Genomic DNA, 13196 nt, shown 5'->3' with positions numbered 1-13196 from the left:
TAATTCACTTGAACGTCCCTTTACCAAGAATAAACTTACTAAGATTGACCAGAGGCAAAAGCTTACCACAGCCTGACCTGGTGAGGACGCACAGTGCTGGGACCCAGGGCTGACTCCGGAGTCCAGTGGGGCTGGCATGTGGGCCCCATGGCTGCTGGGCGAGCACCAAGTTTCTCCCCTTCTTGACTTCCAAAAGGAAAGGTGGGAGAGGAAGTGCAGCCCAGCCTCCCACCCAGACTCGTGGCAAGGCAGAGCCTCCGTCCACAGGAAGAGTTCCAACACCCACCCCCTTGGGTGCCCAGGCCCCTGATGAGTCCATCTTTCCGATTCACACTCCCTCCCCACTCCCACACAACGTTCCACTAACGCAAGGCAGCCACTCTACATCCCACGCGAAACCCCTCGCTCATGCCAGGTGGGGAGGCACGCACATCACTTCCAGGCTCCAGCTGGACACCCACCCCTGAGCTCAGTACAGTCGCATCTCAAAATTCTACATCTCACATCTCATTGAACAGTGAAGTTAGCCACCAGAAGATGTTTGAAGGACAGCGAGGAAAAAATACAGCTTGTGCTTGGTCCTGCAACAATCACGAGGTAGGGCTGGTCGGGCCTCCACGCTCACCATCTTGAGGTATCTGAGCCCTCGGGCCCGTCTGCAGAGGGCGCTGCCGTCTTCCACTAAGCTGGCTGCTGGACTCAGCACTGCACATCTATGGGTCTCCAGCAGCTTGTTCCCAGTTCTCCTGGCCTCTCAGTCGTGCACCAGCAGCTCTTTCCCAGTGGAGGTCAGCACCGGTCACGCCCCTCAGCTGCCTGCTCACTCAGCGGCCGAGGTGCTCAGAACGGCCACGTGGCTGGCCTTGCCCAGCTCGGAGGGCCGTCTGTGGGAGGAAGCGCTGCTTCCTTGAGAAGCGCATTCCACATGCAGCACCACCCGGTCACTGGGGCAGGCAGCAACAGCTTCTCCAGGGGTTGCGGGTGCAGGAGTGAGAGCCGCTTGCCTACGTGCACCAGATGGCTCCCAGACACAGGGCGTTTTCCACAGCCCGACTCCCAGGGGCACCGTCTCCAAGCTGGCACCACGGCTGGGGCTTCGACTGGTGGCTGCACCATTCCATCAGATCACTGATTTGGGGTCGTGGGGTGTGAGTGGTAGTTTCTTGGGGGTTTACTGCAATTTGGAATCTGAAACCTTACCAGTGAGCTTTCTGTCCTCTGCCATGTGAAAATCCATGTGTGCATCTTGCACTCTGAATGGATATTTTTACCCAGGCGTGATTTTGGTGGGTCACATATTGGTCATTTGGAAAATCTTGGCTCAGTGAGTTATGCAAATCTTCCAGATGTTGACACATTCCATCATACAGTCTAAAAAAATCACACTCACTAATTTCACCATCCACCTTATCAGACAAATCTTTAAGTATGAGGAAGCTGTCAAGTTCACGGTGGTGGACACAAGTTTTCCCAAATCCCAATTTTTTCTTGAAAGCTAAATGTTATCATTGGCAATAAATGCTGTCATCGTTTTCCTTTGTCCATTTTTTTAACAATAAATTTGTTTATTTATTTATTTATTTTTGGCTGTGTTGGGTCTTCGTTGCTGCGCGGGGGCTTTCTCTAGTTGCAGCAAGCGGGGGCTACTCTTCGATGCGGCACGCAGGCTTCAGTAGTTGTGGCGCACGGGCTTAGTTGCTCTGCAGCATGTGGGATCTTCCTGGACCAGGGCTCGAACCCATGTCCCCCTGCATTGGCAGGCGGATTCTTAACCACTGCGCCACCAGGGAAGCCCTCACTTTGTCCATTTTTGAGGAAATGATCACCAAATCCCCAAGGCTGAGTGACTCGGGTGTGTTTGTCAGTTGTTCTCCCGAGTAAGACTGACCCGCTGAGCTGGCAGCTGGGGCCACAGCCGCTCTCCCTAGGCAGCCAACCTGCTGATGCCCGCACAGAGCTTCCTCTCCCCCCCAGCTTAGAAAAGAGCTGCACTCAAGGAGGAGACTTAACAGTATCAATAGCTTTTACTACTTCATCAAAGACAATTCTTGGGAATTCCCTGGCCGTCCAGTGGTTAGGGCTTGGCACTTTCACTGCCGAGGGCCTGGGTTCAATCCCTGGTTGGGGAACTAAGATCCCGCAAGCCACATGGCGCGGCCCAAAAGATAAAAAAAGACATTCTTAAGTAAAACTTACCTTTTTTTAAACTGCAGGAGTGAGGACTAGAGGGACACGGCCACGACCGCTGCCCCCATTGTGACATTCTGTCACCATGGGAATGATGTGGGCTCAGTGAAAAGGCAACGACGTCTCTGGGTGAAAACAGCAGTGACCTCACAGGCCCCTGCCAGCCTGGAGTCTCGGGGGCAGCCGGGCAGCTGCCAGCCAAGCCCGAAGGGCTGCGGTCTGGGTACAGCCACAGACTGTTTCTCTTTCAGTCCAGGCTTGAGCCTGAAATGTAGGGATTTGAACTCGTCGTATTTTCTTAGGCCGTCAGTGCCCTTGGAAGCAGCCACCTTCCTCTAGTGCCCGCTCGCAGTGCCCTCGGCCTGGCCAGAGCAGCAAAGGCCACGATCAGCCGCCGCGCTCCTGCAGGCCACGAACCCGCCAGATTTTCATTACCAGCAGGCGTTGCCAACTTTCAGCCCCAAACGGGCCTGATAACAAATTCTACATTCCTCTAAGACTCTGTGGCTTGCTACCACTCTCTTAGAAGAAACTGGCTCCTTGACAGAGAAACGTGGCTAGTTAGAAGGGTGCTGGAAGGCCTGACCCAGGCCGTGGGAGTCGGCGGGAGGCAGAGTTGGCTCAGGAGCTGCAGGAGGGGCGGGTGCAGTGAGGCAGCGGGTCGGTGGCGGAAAGCAGAGCAGGCTGGAGGGAGAGCCAAGCCCCTCCTCCTCTCTGCGGGCTCCTCAGCTGTCCCAGTGCCCTGAGGCTCCCAGCGGGGCCCTGCTAGACAGAATTACGGGAACCCTGGCCCCCGCTGCCCTTCCCCCACGCTGGGGCCTTTTTGGAGACGGCCAGGTTAGGGTCTGCAGGGCCACAGAGAGGCCTGGGGACCCAGGGGCAGGGGCAAAGGTGGCCACTCCTGCTCTGCACTGGGGAGGCTCCCCCGGGGTGGTTTCAGGGTGATAACTTCGGGCCCAGAGGGGCAGTCTGTCAAACATCCCCCTGCCCCAGCTCCGGGGCTCATGTTTCTCTTCCCCACCCCAGCCTCTTCCCTGCTCTCGGGAAGGCTGAGAGGCCCCGTTGCCCACATCCAGTCCAGGCTCAGAGCCCCCTGCACCCCACAAGCAACTCTAAGGAGGGACCCCCTTGGCGCCCTGCACCTGCCCTGCCTGAGCTCAAAGGCTGAGAGGGGGCCGCAGCTGGGAAGGCTGCCCAGGGACGGTGCGAGGGAGCCCAGGGCAGGCAGGAATTCTCCAGAAGGAAGCACAGCGAGTGGGGAAGAGCTTGGGCAAAGCCTCTTGACACACTCGAGCCCATCCTCTCCTGACACCAGGGCACAGAGGGGCTGGGGTACACAGGGAGGGCCGGGGTGGGGTTTGAGCGGAACAGGAGGGTCTGACCGTGCAGCAGCCTAGGCAAGGCAGGGAGGGCAGTGGGCAACGCCACCTTTCATGGCTACAACCAGTGGACATTCAAGAAGTGATTGGGGGGCTTCCCTGGTGGCGCAGTGGTTGAGAATCTGCCTGCCAATGCAGGGGACACGGGTTCGAGCCCTGGTCTGGGAGGATCCCACATGCCGCAGAGCAGCTGGGCCCGTGAGTCACAACTACTGAGCCTGCGCGTCTGGAGCCTGTGCCCCGCAACAAGTGAGGCCGCGATAGTGAGAGGCCCGCGCACCGCGATGAAGAGTGGCCCCCGCTTGCCGCAACTAGAGAAAGCCCTCGCACGAAACGAAGACCCAACACAGCCATAAATAAATAAATAAATAAATAAATAAATAAATAAATAAATAATCCTTCCCTCTTAAAAAAAAAAAAAAAAAAAAAAAAAGAAGTGATTGGGTCTTCAGCCCCAGCACGTGGATTTGCAATACCACCTCCCACTCAGCAAAACCAAGGTTCCTTGGAGAAAGGGCCAATTCTATGTCGAGGGCAGCCTCTGTGGTAAACTGGAAAATGGCCCCCAAAGATGTCTACATCTGATCCCTGGAACTTGTGAGCGTAACCTTACTTGGAAAAAGCATCTTGCAGATATAATTATGGACCTTGAGATGAGGAGGTCATCCTGGATAGTCTGGTTGGGCACTAAATGCCGTCACCAGTGTCCTTATAAGAGCGGCAGAGGGAGACAGACACACAGAGAGGGAGCCACGTGAAGGCAGAGAAGAGACAGGCATCCACCAGCCAGGGCGTGCTGGCCGCCACCTGAGGCTGGATCTTCCCGGAGCCTCCGGAGGGGCCCCTGCTGACACGTTGATCTCAGACTTCTGGCTTCTTGCCAGAACTTGAGAGAATAAATTTCTGTTGTTTTAAGTCACCAAGCTTGTGGTAGTTTGTTACAGCAGACACAGGAAACAAACAGTCGGGCGTCTTGTTACACCAGACGGCAAGACATCCCAGAGACCCTTGCGATCGTCAGAAGGAGCCAGGGGCCCACAGGAAAGACCCTCCCCAACCCTGTCTGAGCACCAGTAAGAATAACTCACTGAAGCGCAAATATGCTGAAATCTACACGTTCTTTATTCAAAAACAGACAACTTGATCATGTTTGAAGGGTGCCAGAGAACCAGCTCTTGCAAAATGGTAAATTAAGAGAGAGACAGGAGCATTTACCTCCCTTTCCTCCACAAACAGGAGCCAAACAGCACCAGGGGAGCTGTTCTCTACGGCCCGGTTCTACCAGGTGAGTGAGGATGGAACTGGAGCCTTGCTGTTCTCACTCTATCCGGTGGAGGGTGTTCTCAGACCCGAAACTGCCACACAGCAGCTTCTGACAACACAGGAAACAGCGGGGCTTCCTGATAAAGCACAGCCCCCACCTCTAGGGCACCCCTGCCCTCAACAAGTCAAAGCTGAATCTGACTAAGCCTCTAAATTTATTTACCAATTAGCAAGAAAGAGGAGGAAAGTATATTAATAGGTACCATGGGGACGCAACCAGCAAATCCCAACAGGAAGTCCCTAGACACATGAGCCACTTTCTTCAAAGGAATAAAACCGCTAGTAGAGGGAAGGCGGACGCTGAACTGCAGCATGAGGGGTGCACACTTGGGGGACGAAACCACAAGCAAAACAAGTTGATTGTCGGCCAAGGTGAGGGCTGCACCTTGGGGCCCACGGAGGGTTTCTTGGCGTGTTCTCGTGGGTCGTGTTCATGGCAGTTAACCTGACCATTTATCATGATGTTTCCTGTAGTGCGTTCTTCTAGCTATCAGGTATTTTGTATTATTGCTTTCTTGAAGGGGACTGAGCCCAGAGGACTTGGTGGCTGTTTTCAGAATGTGGAGGTGGGCAGGGTGACCCCAGGTTCTGACGCCAGAGCTGGGAGGACGAATGGCAGCAGGAATGGCCGGGCACGCGTGTCCACGAGGTCGCGGACTTGCCTCTCCTGCCCCCCGCTCCCCCAAGCGACTGCCCTGCCACGACACGCCTCGGCCTCAATGAGGGTTTGAGGGTCAGACTCACGAGCTGCTTCAAAGTCTTTATTGCAACCGGGGAGAGGGGCCAACAGGGCGGGGAATGCAGGTGGGTATGTGGGGTCCCCTAGAAAGGCCAGGGTGGGTCGTCACTGTGCCTGACAGTGGCTGTCACCCCAGGGCACCCAGCCGGGTGTGGGCAGGCCGGTCACCAGTGGAGGACACCGGGGCAGTACTTGTCAATGAGCCCCTGGTAGTAGGGCCGCAGCTTGTCCACATCTGGCAGGTCAGAGCTCTTGGTGTAGAGATCGAACTTGCTGCAGCGCAGAGGGACAGGGCCTCATGAAGCCCCGAGTGCCCTCCCCCCCTCCCCCCCACGGGCATGACCGTACTTGAACTCCTGCACCCAGGGCAGCATGGCCAAGTCCTGCTCATTGCACAGCTGCTGGTAGTCGCCGCCCGTGTGCCACGGGTAGAAGGAGTGGAACCGGATGATGTAGAAGGCCTGGGGCAGGAGGAACCACACCCCACGCTCCAGCTTGGGCTGGACTGGGCCAGGCTGGGCTGCACTGGGATGAACTGGGATGGACTGGGCCAGGCCGGGCGGGGCTCTTGGTTTGGTTCCTCCCCCACACCTACCTCCGGTGGGAGGGAGAATTTGTTGAACTTCATCATCTGGTACATGTACTCTGTGGGAGAGAGGGTGTCACCACCAGGCACCCAGAGGCGTGGCCCCCACCTCGGTCCCCACTGTTCCTGTCTCTAACTGGCCTCACCGTCATGGCCCCAGGACATGAGGACGTTCTCGAGCCCACAGTGGGACTGGTACATGCCAAGCTCTGTGCTGCAGGGAGAGACAGAGGGTGAGGGGGGCTCAGGAACACCCCGCAGAGGGGAGGACCAACGGCGAGGGAGGCATACCTGTACAGAGGATCCTGGAGGTCAGGGTTGTCCTGGAAGGTAGAGTCACAGAAAAGCACAGAGCCTTGGGGACGGCAGCCAACTGGGAAGGTGTCTCCAACGACTGCCCACTGGGGAGGGACAGGCAGCGGTGGGTGGGCCTGACTGGCCTGCCCACCAAGTGGGTGTCCAGAGCCCAGAGCCGAGGCTGCCCTGGGCCCCGCCCTGCCCACCCCCTCCACCCCTCTCCTCACCTGGGGCTCCCCTGCCAGAGCCAGGACCTTCCCCAGGTCGTGCAGGAGCCCGACGAGGTGGAACCAGTCTGGGGGAGAGAGAGAGGCAGGGCAGGCTAGAGGGGGTGCAGGGGCCAGGGCAGAGGGACAGCCTTGGGGCTGGGGTGGGGGGCAGGGCCTGCTGGGAGAGGGCCAGACCTCTACCCTCCCCCACCACCAGCTGGGGCGGGTGGGGAGCACACCCTTGTCGGGATGGGCCTTCCGGATGCCCTCGGCCGTCTGGAAGGCGTGGAAGGAGTTGGGGAAGTCCACGTCGGGGTCCGACTCGTCCACCAGCCCGTCCAGCATGTCCACAGCCTCCATGACAGTCATTCTCTTATAGGAGAAGCTCCCAAACTGGGCACGCTGGGCCAGTAAGGGAGAGGTCAGCGTAGCCCCAGGGCCGGCCCTCGGGGGGTTCGGGTTAGGAGTCGTCCAGCTACCTTCCTCCTGACGAAGTCCACGGTCTGCCACGTGTGCATAAGCTTGTAGGTGGTGAAGACACGGTCCAGGAGAGGGCCGGGCTGCAAGCCAGAGGGTCCGCCGGGCAGCTCGCCAACCCCTGCCCTTCACACCCAGGGGGCCACTGCCTCCCTCTCCCAGGCCTGGCCCCACAAGATGTGAACGGGGTATCCCCAGGGTGGCCTCTGGAACTGTGCAAGGGGACAGGTGCTGCCCTTCCCAGGGGCGGGAGAGGCAGGGGCGGAGTGGGGGGCGGCCGCAGGTGCTCACCGTGTAGTTTCGGAAGCTGCCCTTGTCTTTGGCCGCCGCCTCTGCCTCCATATCAGGCCGGTAGACCAGGGAAGGGTCCGGGGGGTCCTGGTTGGGTGGGCAGTGAACCCATTTCACCACAGTGCCAGCTCCGTGAGGAAGTGAGGACATCCCCAGGGGGCACGAGACTGTCAGAAGTGGAGCAGCCGCGATGCCGTGGGCGCCCCAGGGCACAGCCCCTCCCAGCACAGGCGCGGTGGATACTCCAGGCTCCCGGTGTCCTTATCTGCAGGGTGGACGCCGAGGATGCCTGCTTCCCCGGTGATGCACGGCTCTGGAAGCACCCCTACCCGGCATCTCCTTCTCGAGACCTGGGTCCGCAGGGAGCCCAGGGGTTGGGCCGACGACCCTTGCCCCAGCTAGACCACGACAGGAAGGACGGAGACCTTTGACCCAGATGAGTGGGCCGGCAGAAACCCGCTGGGAGAGGGCATGGTGTTGCTGCCCCTTCCCCGAGGGAGCAGGCTGTGCGGGGCCCGGGGTGCTCACCACAGCCACCTTCATCCTGCGAGGGGGCAGAGCGCCGCAGGCCCGGGTGCCCGTATATATGCCCACAGGTTACATAAGTGACCGGACACCACCCAGCCCCTTGGCCTTGGCCCTCGGTAATGAGTGACCATCCACCCTCCTCCTGGCCTCTGAGAGTTAATGTGTCAGCACAGGAGCAGCCCCAGCGGCCCGGCCCCCCCCCCCCCCCCCCCCCCCCACCGCCAGCCAACCTCAGCGTCCCTGGAGCAACTGACCTGCCTGGGAGGTCGAGGCTGCTCTGTAGCCAGACTCCCACTCCTGCTTCCCAAGCTTTAAACACCTCCATGCCCCAGGCGGTAGGCCCCTCCCAACACCCTATCATCCCCAGGCACCTGGGATTTGGGGCGGGCCGGGGCTTATTTCAGAAAGTCATTTTGACACTTGTTAAAATGGGATAGAAGACTTTTATTCACGTTTCCCTAGAGGGGAGAGGTCGGGCTCCACTCTGAACACAGAGTAAATCCCCAGCACAGTCAGCTGGGGATTTACAGCCACCAGGCAGGGCGGGGGGCTGGGGTGGGGTGGGTGGGCAGGGGTCAGGAGGGAAAATTGCCAGCGGAGACATCAAGGGTGAGGGCACTCTTGCTAAACCCCAGGATTCTGTCAAGGGCGTGATTCTCGCTAATACTGGGTGAGGCTGGAGCCTTGGGCTCACGTTTGGTCCAGGGGGTCTTTGTCAGGCTCTTGAAGTGAGGGGCTCCATCTCGAGTCAGCGCAGACATGAATTCACAGCACTGGCCACGTGTGGGCTGAGTTAGGCAGGGAGGACACAGCAGGGACCGCACCGCCTGGAGCTGACTGTCCCGTCATTGGAAAGAGGCCGGCGCTCTGGCGAAGGACGGGGCACTGAGTGTGGTCAGGGTGCAGTGGGACGGGAGAGGGCAGTGGGCGAGATGCGAGGGTGCTGGGCACTCCGCGAGGCTCCTCCTGCCCACGCTGAGAATCAACCGGGCCCCACTTAAAATGGCAAAGTGCTCTCGGCCCCTGTGAGCCCACAGCGCCTCCAGCTTCCCACGTGCATGTGCATCCCTCACGCGCTGTACTTTTGAGGTTGGTTTCCTCTGCCTCCTCCCACTGGAATCTCAGTCCCTGGGGGTGGGGGGGCGGGGTTTATTCGCTGTTTCCGCAAGTGCTCAGAAAATATTTGCTGCAAGGATGGAGAGGGGACTGGGGAGGTGGGACGGGGACTGGAGCCATCACCCCAAAGCAGGTGGTGGCTTGGACCAAGAGAAGGGACAAAGGGCCGGCCAGTGGATCCGGATGAGGAGAGAGAGGGGCAGCAGCAGGGGGAGGGCAGCGGGTGGGGGAGCTGGGGGAGCTGGGGGGCTACCACCAGGCCTCCAAGCGGGGTGCCAGATAGGCAGCCGGGACACGGTCTGGAGCTCAGGGGCCATGTGGACGACAGTGCGATGCTGTGACCATGGCAGGTGACCATAAGGAAAAACAGCCCAAGGCTCAGGCAAGGGCACCAGGTGGTGCCATCCTGGGGGCCTCCTGGCATTCTGTGTTGCCACAAGGAGGGTGCAGTGTGGGGTGGTGTTCTGGCGGGGGGGGGGCACCCTGCGTGGAGAACCAGACCGCAAGGGACTTTGCCCCAGGGCCGGAGCCAGGGAGGGTCTTGGCCGAGCTGAGCTCCTGACTCTCCCTGACTCGGCCCTCCTGGAGCCCTCCTCTTCCTCGTCCCCCAGTCGCCCTGGCCCTGTGCCATAGCCGCCCCTCCCTGCCTGCTCTACCGACACCCCTCGGTGACCACAGGCTCCCGGCTCTGAGGCCCAGCCTGCCGCCCATCCAGCCCCCACGCACACACCTGTTCCAGCCTCCCCCCAACATCCACGCCTCCCCTGGGCTCAGGGCCTGGGCGCTCTCAGCTCCTCCCCTGGGGCCCCTGCCGTCCTCAGTTCATCTCCCCAGCGGGGCAGGGACCAGCCTGAACTATTCCCATGGGGCCTGGTGGAGGGAAGGTAGGCCCTGAGCTGGAAGAGCAAGCACAAGGGTGGGAGGCCAGATGGCGCTTCCAGGAGCCTACCGCCCTTAGGGGGCCCCCGGGGGCCTGAGGGGCAGGCCTGCCAGCGACCCAGGGTATGGGCTGCAGGGACCGCAGGCACCTCCCTGATCTCTGGCTGCAGAGCTGGGATAAAGGCGTGCTCTCTTCACAGGGTGGCTGAGAGGGTGACAGGGCAAACGTCGACAAATTAAGTGCTGTATGAACATTTGTTAAATAACGGAAACCGCATTTCTGAACCCATGAGGCATAGGGTGCCAGTACTACAGGACTGGCAAAAGGCTCTGGTGTCACAGCACTTAAAGCCCCTCCCCCTCCCCCCATCCCAGGTGGGGGGGGCAGACACACACCGAGAACTCCGCCCTCTGGCTGTGGACTTGTTCCTATTTGAGGCCAGTCCCCTCCCCCAGGCTCCTGGCAAGCCTGCTCCAGCCTCCTGTTGTCCCCACGCCGGGCAGGATGGGGCTCAGGGAGTCCCTGTGGCCCGCAGAGCCCCAACCCTTGTTCGGCCATCCCTACCCACCTTGAGGTGGTGGTGCTTCCGCCTTAACTGAGACATTTGCGCTGGGAGATTTGCCCCTCCCCACTCCCACCCTGCCCTAGGGAGTGGGAAGGGTGTTCTGCCCTGCTCTGCCCTGGAAGCCCTACACCCTTTCCCCAGCTGCCCTCAGGGCACCCAGGCAGGGAGTCTCCATTGCGACCTTGGGCCCAGCTGGAAGAGGGCAGTCCAGCCTTAATCCTACCATGTCAGGACCAGCAGGGAAGAGGCCATGCTGGGCCCACTCCGGGCCCCTCTCTCCTGCTTGCCCAGAGGTGGCCCAGGGTGTTCAGGTCCCTGGCATCTGCCCTACGTGCCTGGGCAGACCCTCTCCTCTAATGCTGCCAACCACCTCCAAGTGTTACACTCCCCAGGGGCAGAGCCCCTGGGTGTTCAGGCTCTGCTGGGTCCACACACGTGCACTGGCTTCTGTGTCCGCGGTTGTTCGAGGTTGGCTGCTGCAGAACCTGGCGGGGGTAGGGTGGGGCGGGGGTGTCCTCAGGGGCCTGCACCGCTGTTCCAGCGACCGCTCTTTGCAGCAGCTACGGGGCTGGTTCTGGGCTGGGGGCTCAGCTGCAGCTCCGGGATTAGGGCGCAGCATCCCAGCTGGGACAGGCAGGGGTACGGCCCGCCGCGCCTCAGCCGTAGCTGTGAGGGCTGCTGGGGTCCACAGGGGCTGAGTCGTGTGGGCCGGCTGAGCCGACAAGCTGCCATAGGCGGTGGCTGAGGTTCTGCACCTGGCAGGTGCCCAGCACACAGCCGACACGCAGGAGCTGGGCTCGGGGCCTGCGGGGACCCAAGTGTCGGCGGGGGCCGTTCCGGAGAGGCTGACCCATAGCAGGGGCCAGGCTGGCACTCCTCTGGGGCTGGAGGGCCTGGTGCAGCTTCCAGACCACAGACCGGGCTGCAGGGTGCCGGGACTGCAAGCCACTGGAAGGAGTCCGGGCTGGGGGCTCCCTGCAGAGGCAGATGGAGGAAGTAAGCCCGGTGGGCCAGCCTTTCAGGGACCCATGAACCCACCCGCTTTCCCTTCCACACAGGCCTGGGGTCACTGGCAGGGGAAGCCCACTGAGCTCAGGGCTCAGGGCCTGGCCCTCAGCCACCTCAGTAGCCCATTTACCTGCCCCTCCCTGGGCAAGGGGCAGTCCTGGCCTCTGTGGGCCACTAAGCTCAGGACTCAGGTGACTCCCTCTCAGCCCCTCCCTTGGGGTGGGGGAAGGGGGGCAGGCCTGAGGGCCCCTCCAGCCTCGCCTCCCACAGCTGACCTTTCCTTTTGAGGGGTCTGCTTGCCAGTGGAGGAGTGGGCATGCCTTAGGAGGAGAGGCAGAGAAAGAGGGGCCTCTTGCCCTGCTCAGGGGTTGCTTAAGGCCTGGGGCTGGCCCTTGATCTAGGGGGTGAGCCCCAGCAGCAGGTGGGGGGTTTCCCCAACCAGGGGCTAGAGGGCCTGGGGAGGGGGAGTGGTCGGAGGGAGGCCTCCCCCAGCACTCCGGTTTCCTGCCCCGGCAGCCAGGGTGGTCTGAGACCTGCTCACCTGGGTCGCGCGGGCGGCCGGCTCCGGGCCAGGCCGAGGGACAGCGCGCCTGGGAGCTGCAGGTAGAGGAAGCTGATGCAACCGAGGGTGACCGTCAAGAGCCGGGCCATGAGGGCGGGGCCGGAGGGGGCAGTGAGCCGGGCAGGTGTTGGGGGCGGCCCTAGGCTGAGCCACCGCTTCCGTCCGCACCTCGGGGCGCGCGGGCTGGCGCCGGTGGGTCGGCGAGGCTCTCCAACACAAAGCGACACGAAGCGGGCGGGCGAGTCTCCTGCCGGTGGCGCGTGAACCTCCTCGGTCAGCTGGCGGTCGGAGCCCTGCTGGGGCCGGAGCCTCAGCACCTCGGGGCTAAATAGTCTTCCAGGGAGGCGGAGCCGGACGCGCCGGCGGGGCGGGGCGGGGTGCTCCCGCCCGGACCCCAACTCCGCCCGCCGCCCGAGAGAGGGCGGCGGCCGTAGGGAGCGCGGGTGACTGGCCAGAGACCCCGGCAGGCCAGCCTCACCTCCGCCACCTTCTGGTGGGGGACACTGGCCCTGAGCCTGGAGGGATAAAGAGCTGGGTGCTGCGGAGTGCGATCGGAGGGGCTGGGTCCCGCCCGCCACCTCTAGGTCCCTGGGCCTCGCCTCCCAAATGTCCGCGCCAATGAGTGGCAGGGGCCTGGCCAGAGGCGATTTTGAGACCCCTCCTCAAGAGGTCCTAGCAGCTCTATTACTAAAAACTCTACCCTCCCCGCTCCCCACCCCCCACTATTACTGAAGTATTAACTGGTTTTTGTCAGAAATTTAAATGAGTAAAAAGTGAGAACCTCTCACTGCCATCCGGTGGATTCCTCTCCCAGGTCCGGATGGGTGCCCCGTTCTTGACTTTCTCGTGTGTGCATTTTGTTGAGGGGGGGTTGCATCCTGTGTGTGTGCACTATATACAGACACATATGCATATATAGGTAAAAATATATGTAAACATAGAGACTGCCATTCTTTCTTATGGTTGATCCTACACCAAAATGTAGGTGTTCTGTGGCTTAATTGATCCTTTACTGGGAAGCAATTAGGTGATTTCCAAGCTTTCCGAGA

General features: G+C 60.8%; 2 protein-coding genes across 5 annotated transcripts; both read right to left on the bottom strand.

Annotated features, from left to right (window-relative positions):
• Nucleotides 1–5629: 5629 nt before the first annotated feature.
• MIOX (myo-inositol oxygenase) lies at nucleotides 5630–8105 on the bottom strand. Of its 4 annotated transcripts, none has more exons than XM_059937286.1 (10): nucleotides 8017–8105; nucleotides 7489–7575; nucleotides 7200–7280; nucleotides 6960–7122; nucleotides 6739–6806; nucleotides 6506–6615; nucleotides 6361–6428; nucleotides 6224–6273; nucleotides 5977–6089; nucleotides 5630–5901 (listed from the first exon to the last, which is right to left on the bottom strand). In XM_059937286.1, exons 1-10 carry the CDS (start codon nucleotides 8029–8031, stop codon nucleotides 5793–5795), a joined length of 864 nt encoding a protein of 287 aa, XP_059793269.1. In that variant the 5' UTR covers nucleotides 8032–8105; the 3' UTR covers nucleotides 5630–5792. The 4 variants fall into 4 exon arrangements, with proteins under 4 accessions (XP_059793269.1, XP_059793270.1, XP_059793267.1 ...); XM_059937287.1 differs by lacking the exon at nucleotides 8017–8105 and adding an exon at nucleotides 7818–8010; XM_059937284.1 differs by lacking the exon at nucleotides 8017–8105 and having other exon boundaries at nucleotides 7489–8010.
• A 3045-nt stretch (nucleotides 8106–11150) lies between these two features.
• On the bottom strand, nucleotides 11151–12557 carry ADM2 (adrenomedullin 2). The gene is made up of 2 exons (XM_059937288.1): nucleotides 12127–12557; nucleotides 11151–11552 (listed from the first exon to the last, which is right to left on the bottom strand). The coding sequence occupies exons 1-2, from the start codon at nucleotides 12234–12236 to the stop codon at nucleotides 11234–11236; spliced, it is 429 nt and encodes a 142-aa protein (XP_059793271.1). The 5' UTR covers nucleotides 12237–12557; the 3' UTR covers nucleotides 11151–11233.
• Between the last annotated feature and the right edge of the window lie 639 nt (nucleotides 12558–13196).

The sequence above is a fragment of the Balaenoptera ricei genome, chromosome 10 (genome assembly GCF_028023285.1).
Source record: "Balaenoptera ricei isolate mBalRic1 chromosome 10, mBalRic1.hap2, whole genome shotgun sequence".
Lineage (NCBI taxonomy): Eukaryota > Metazoa > Chordata > Mammalia > Artiodactyla > Balaenopteridae > Balaenoptera > Balaenoptera ricei.
Note: the sequence above shows the minus strand (reverse complement) of the source record. Positions and strands in the feature narration are given on the sequence as shown.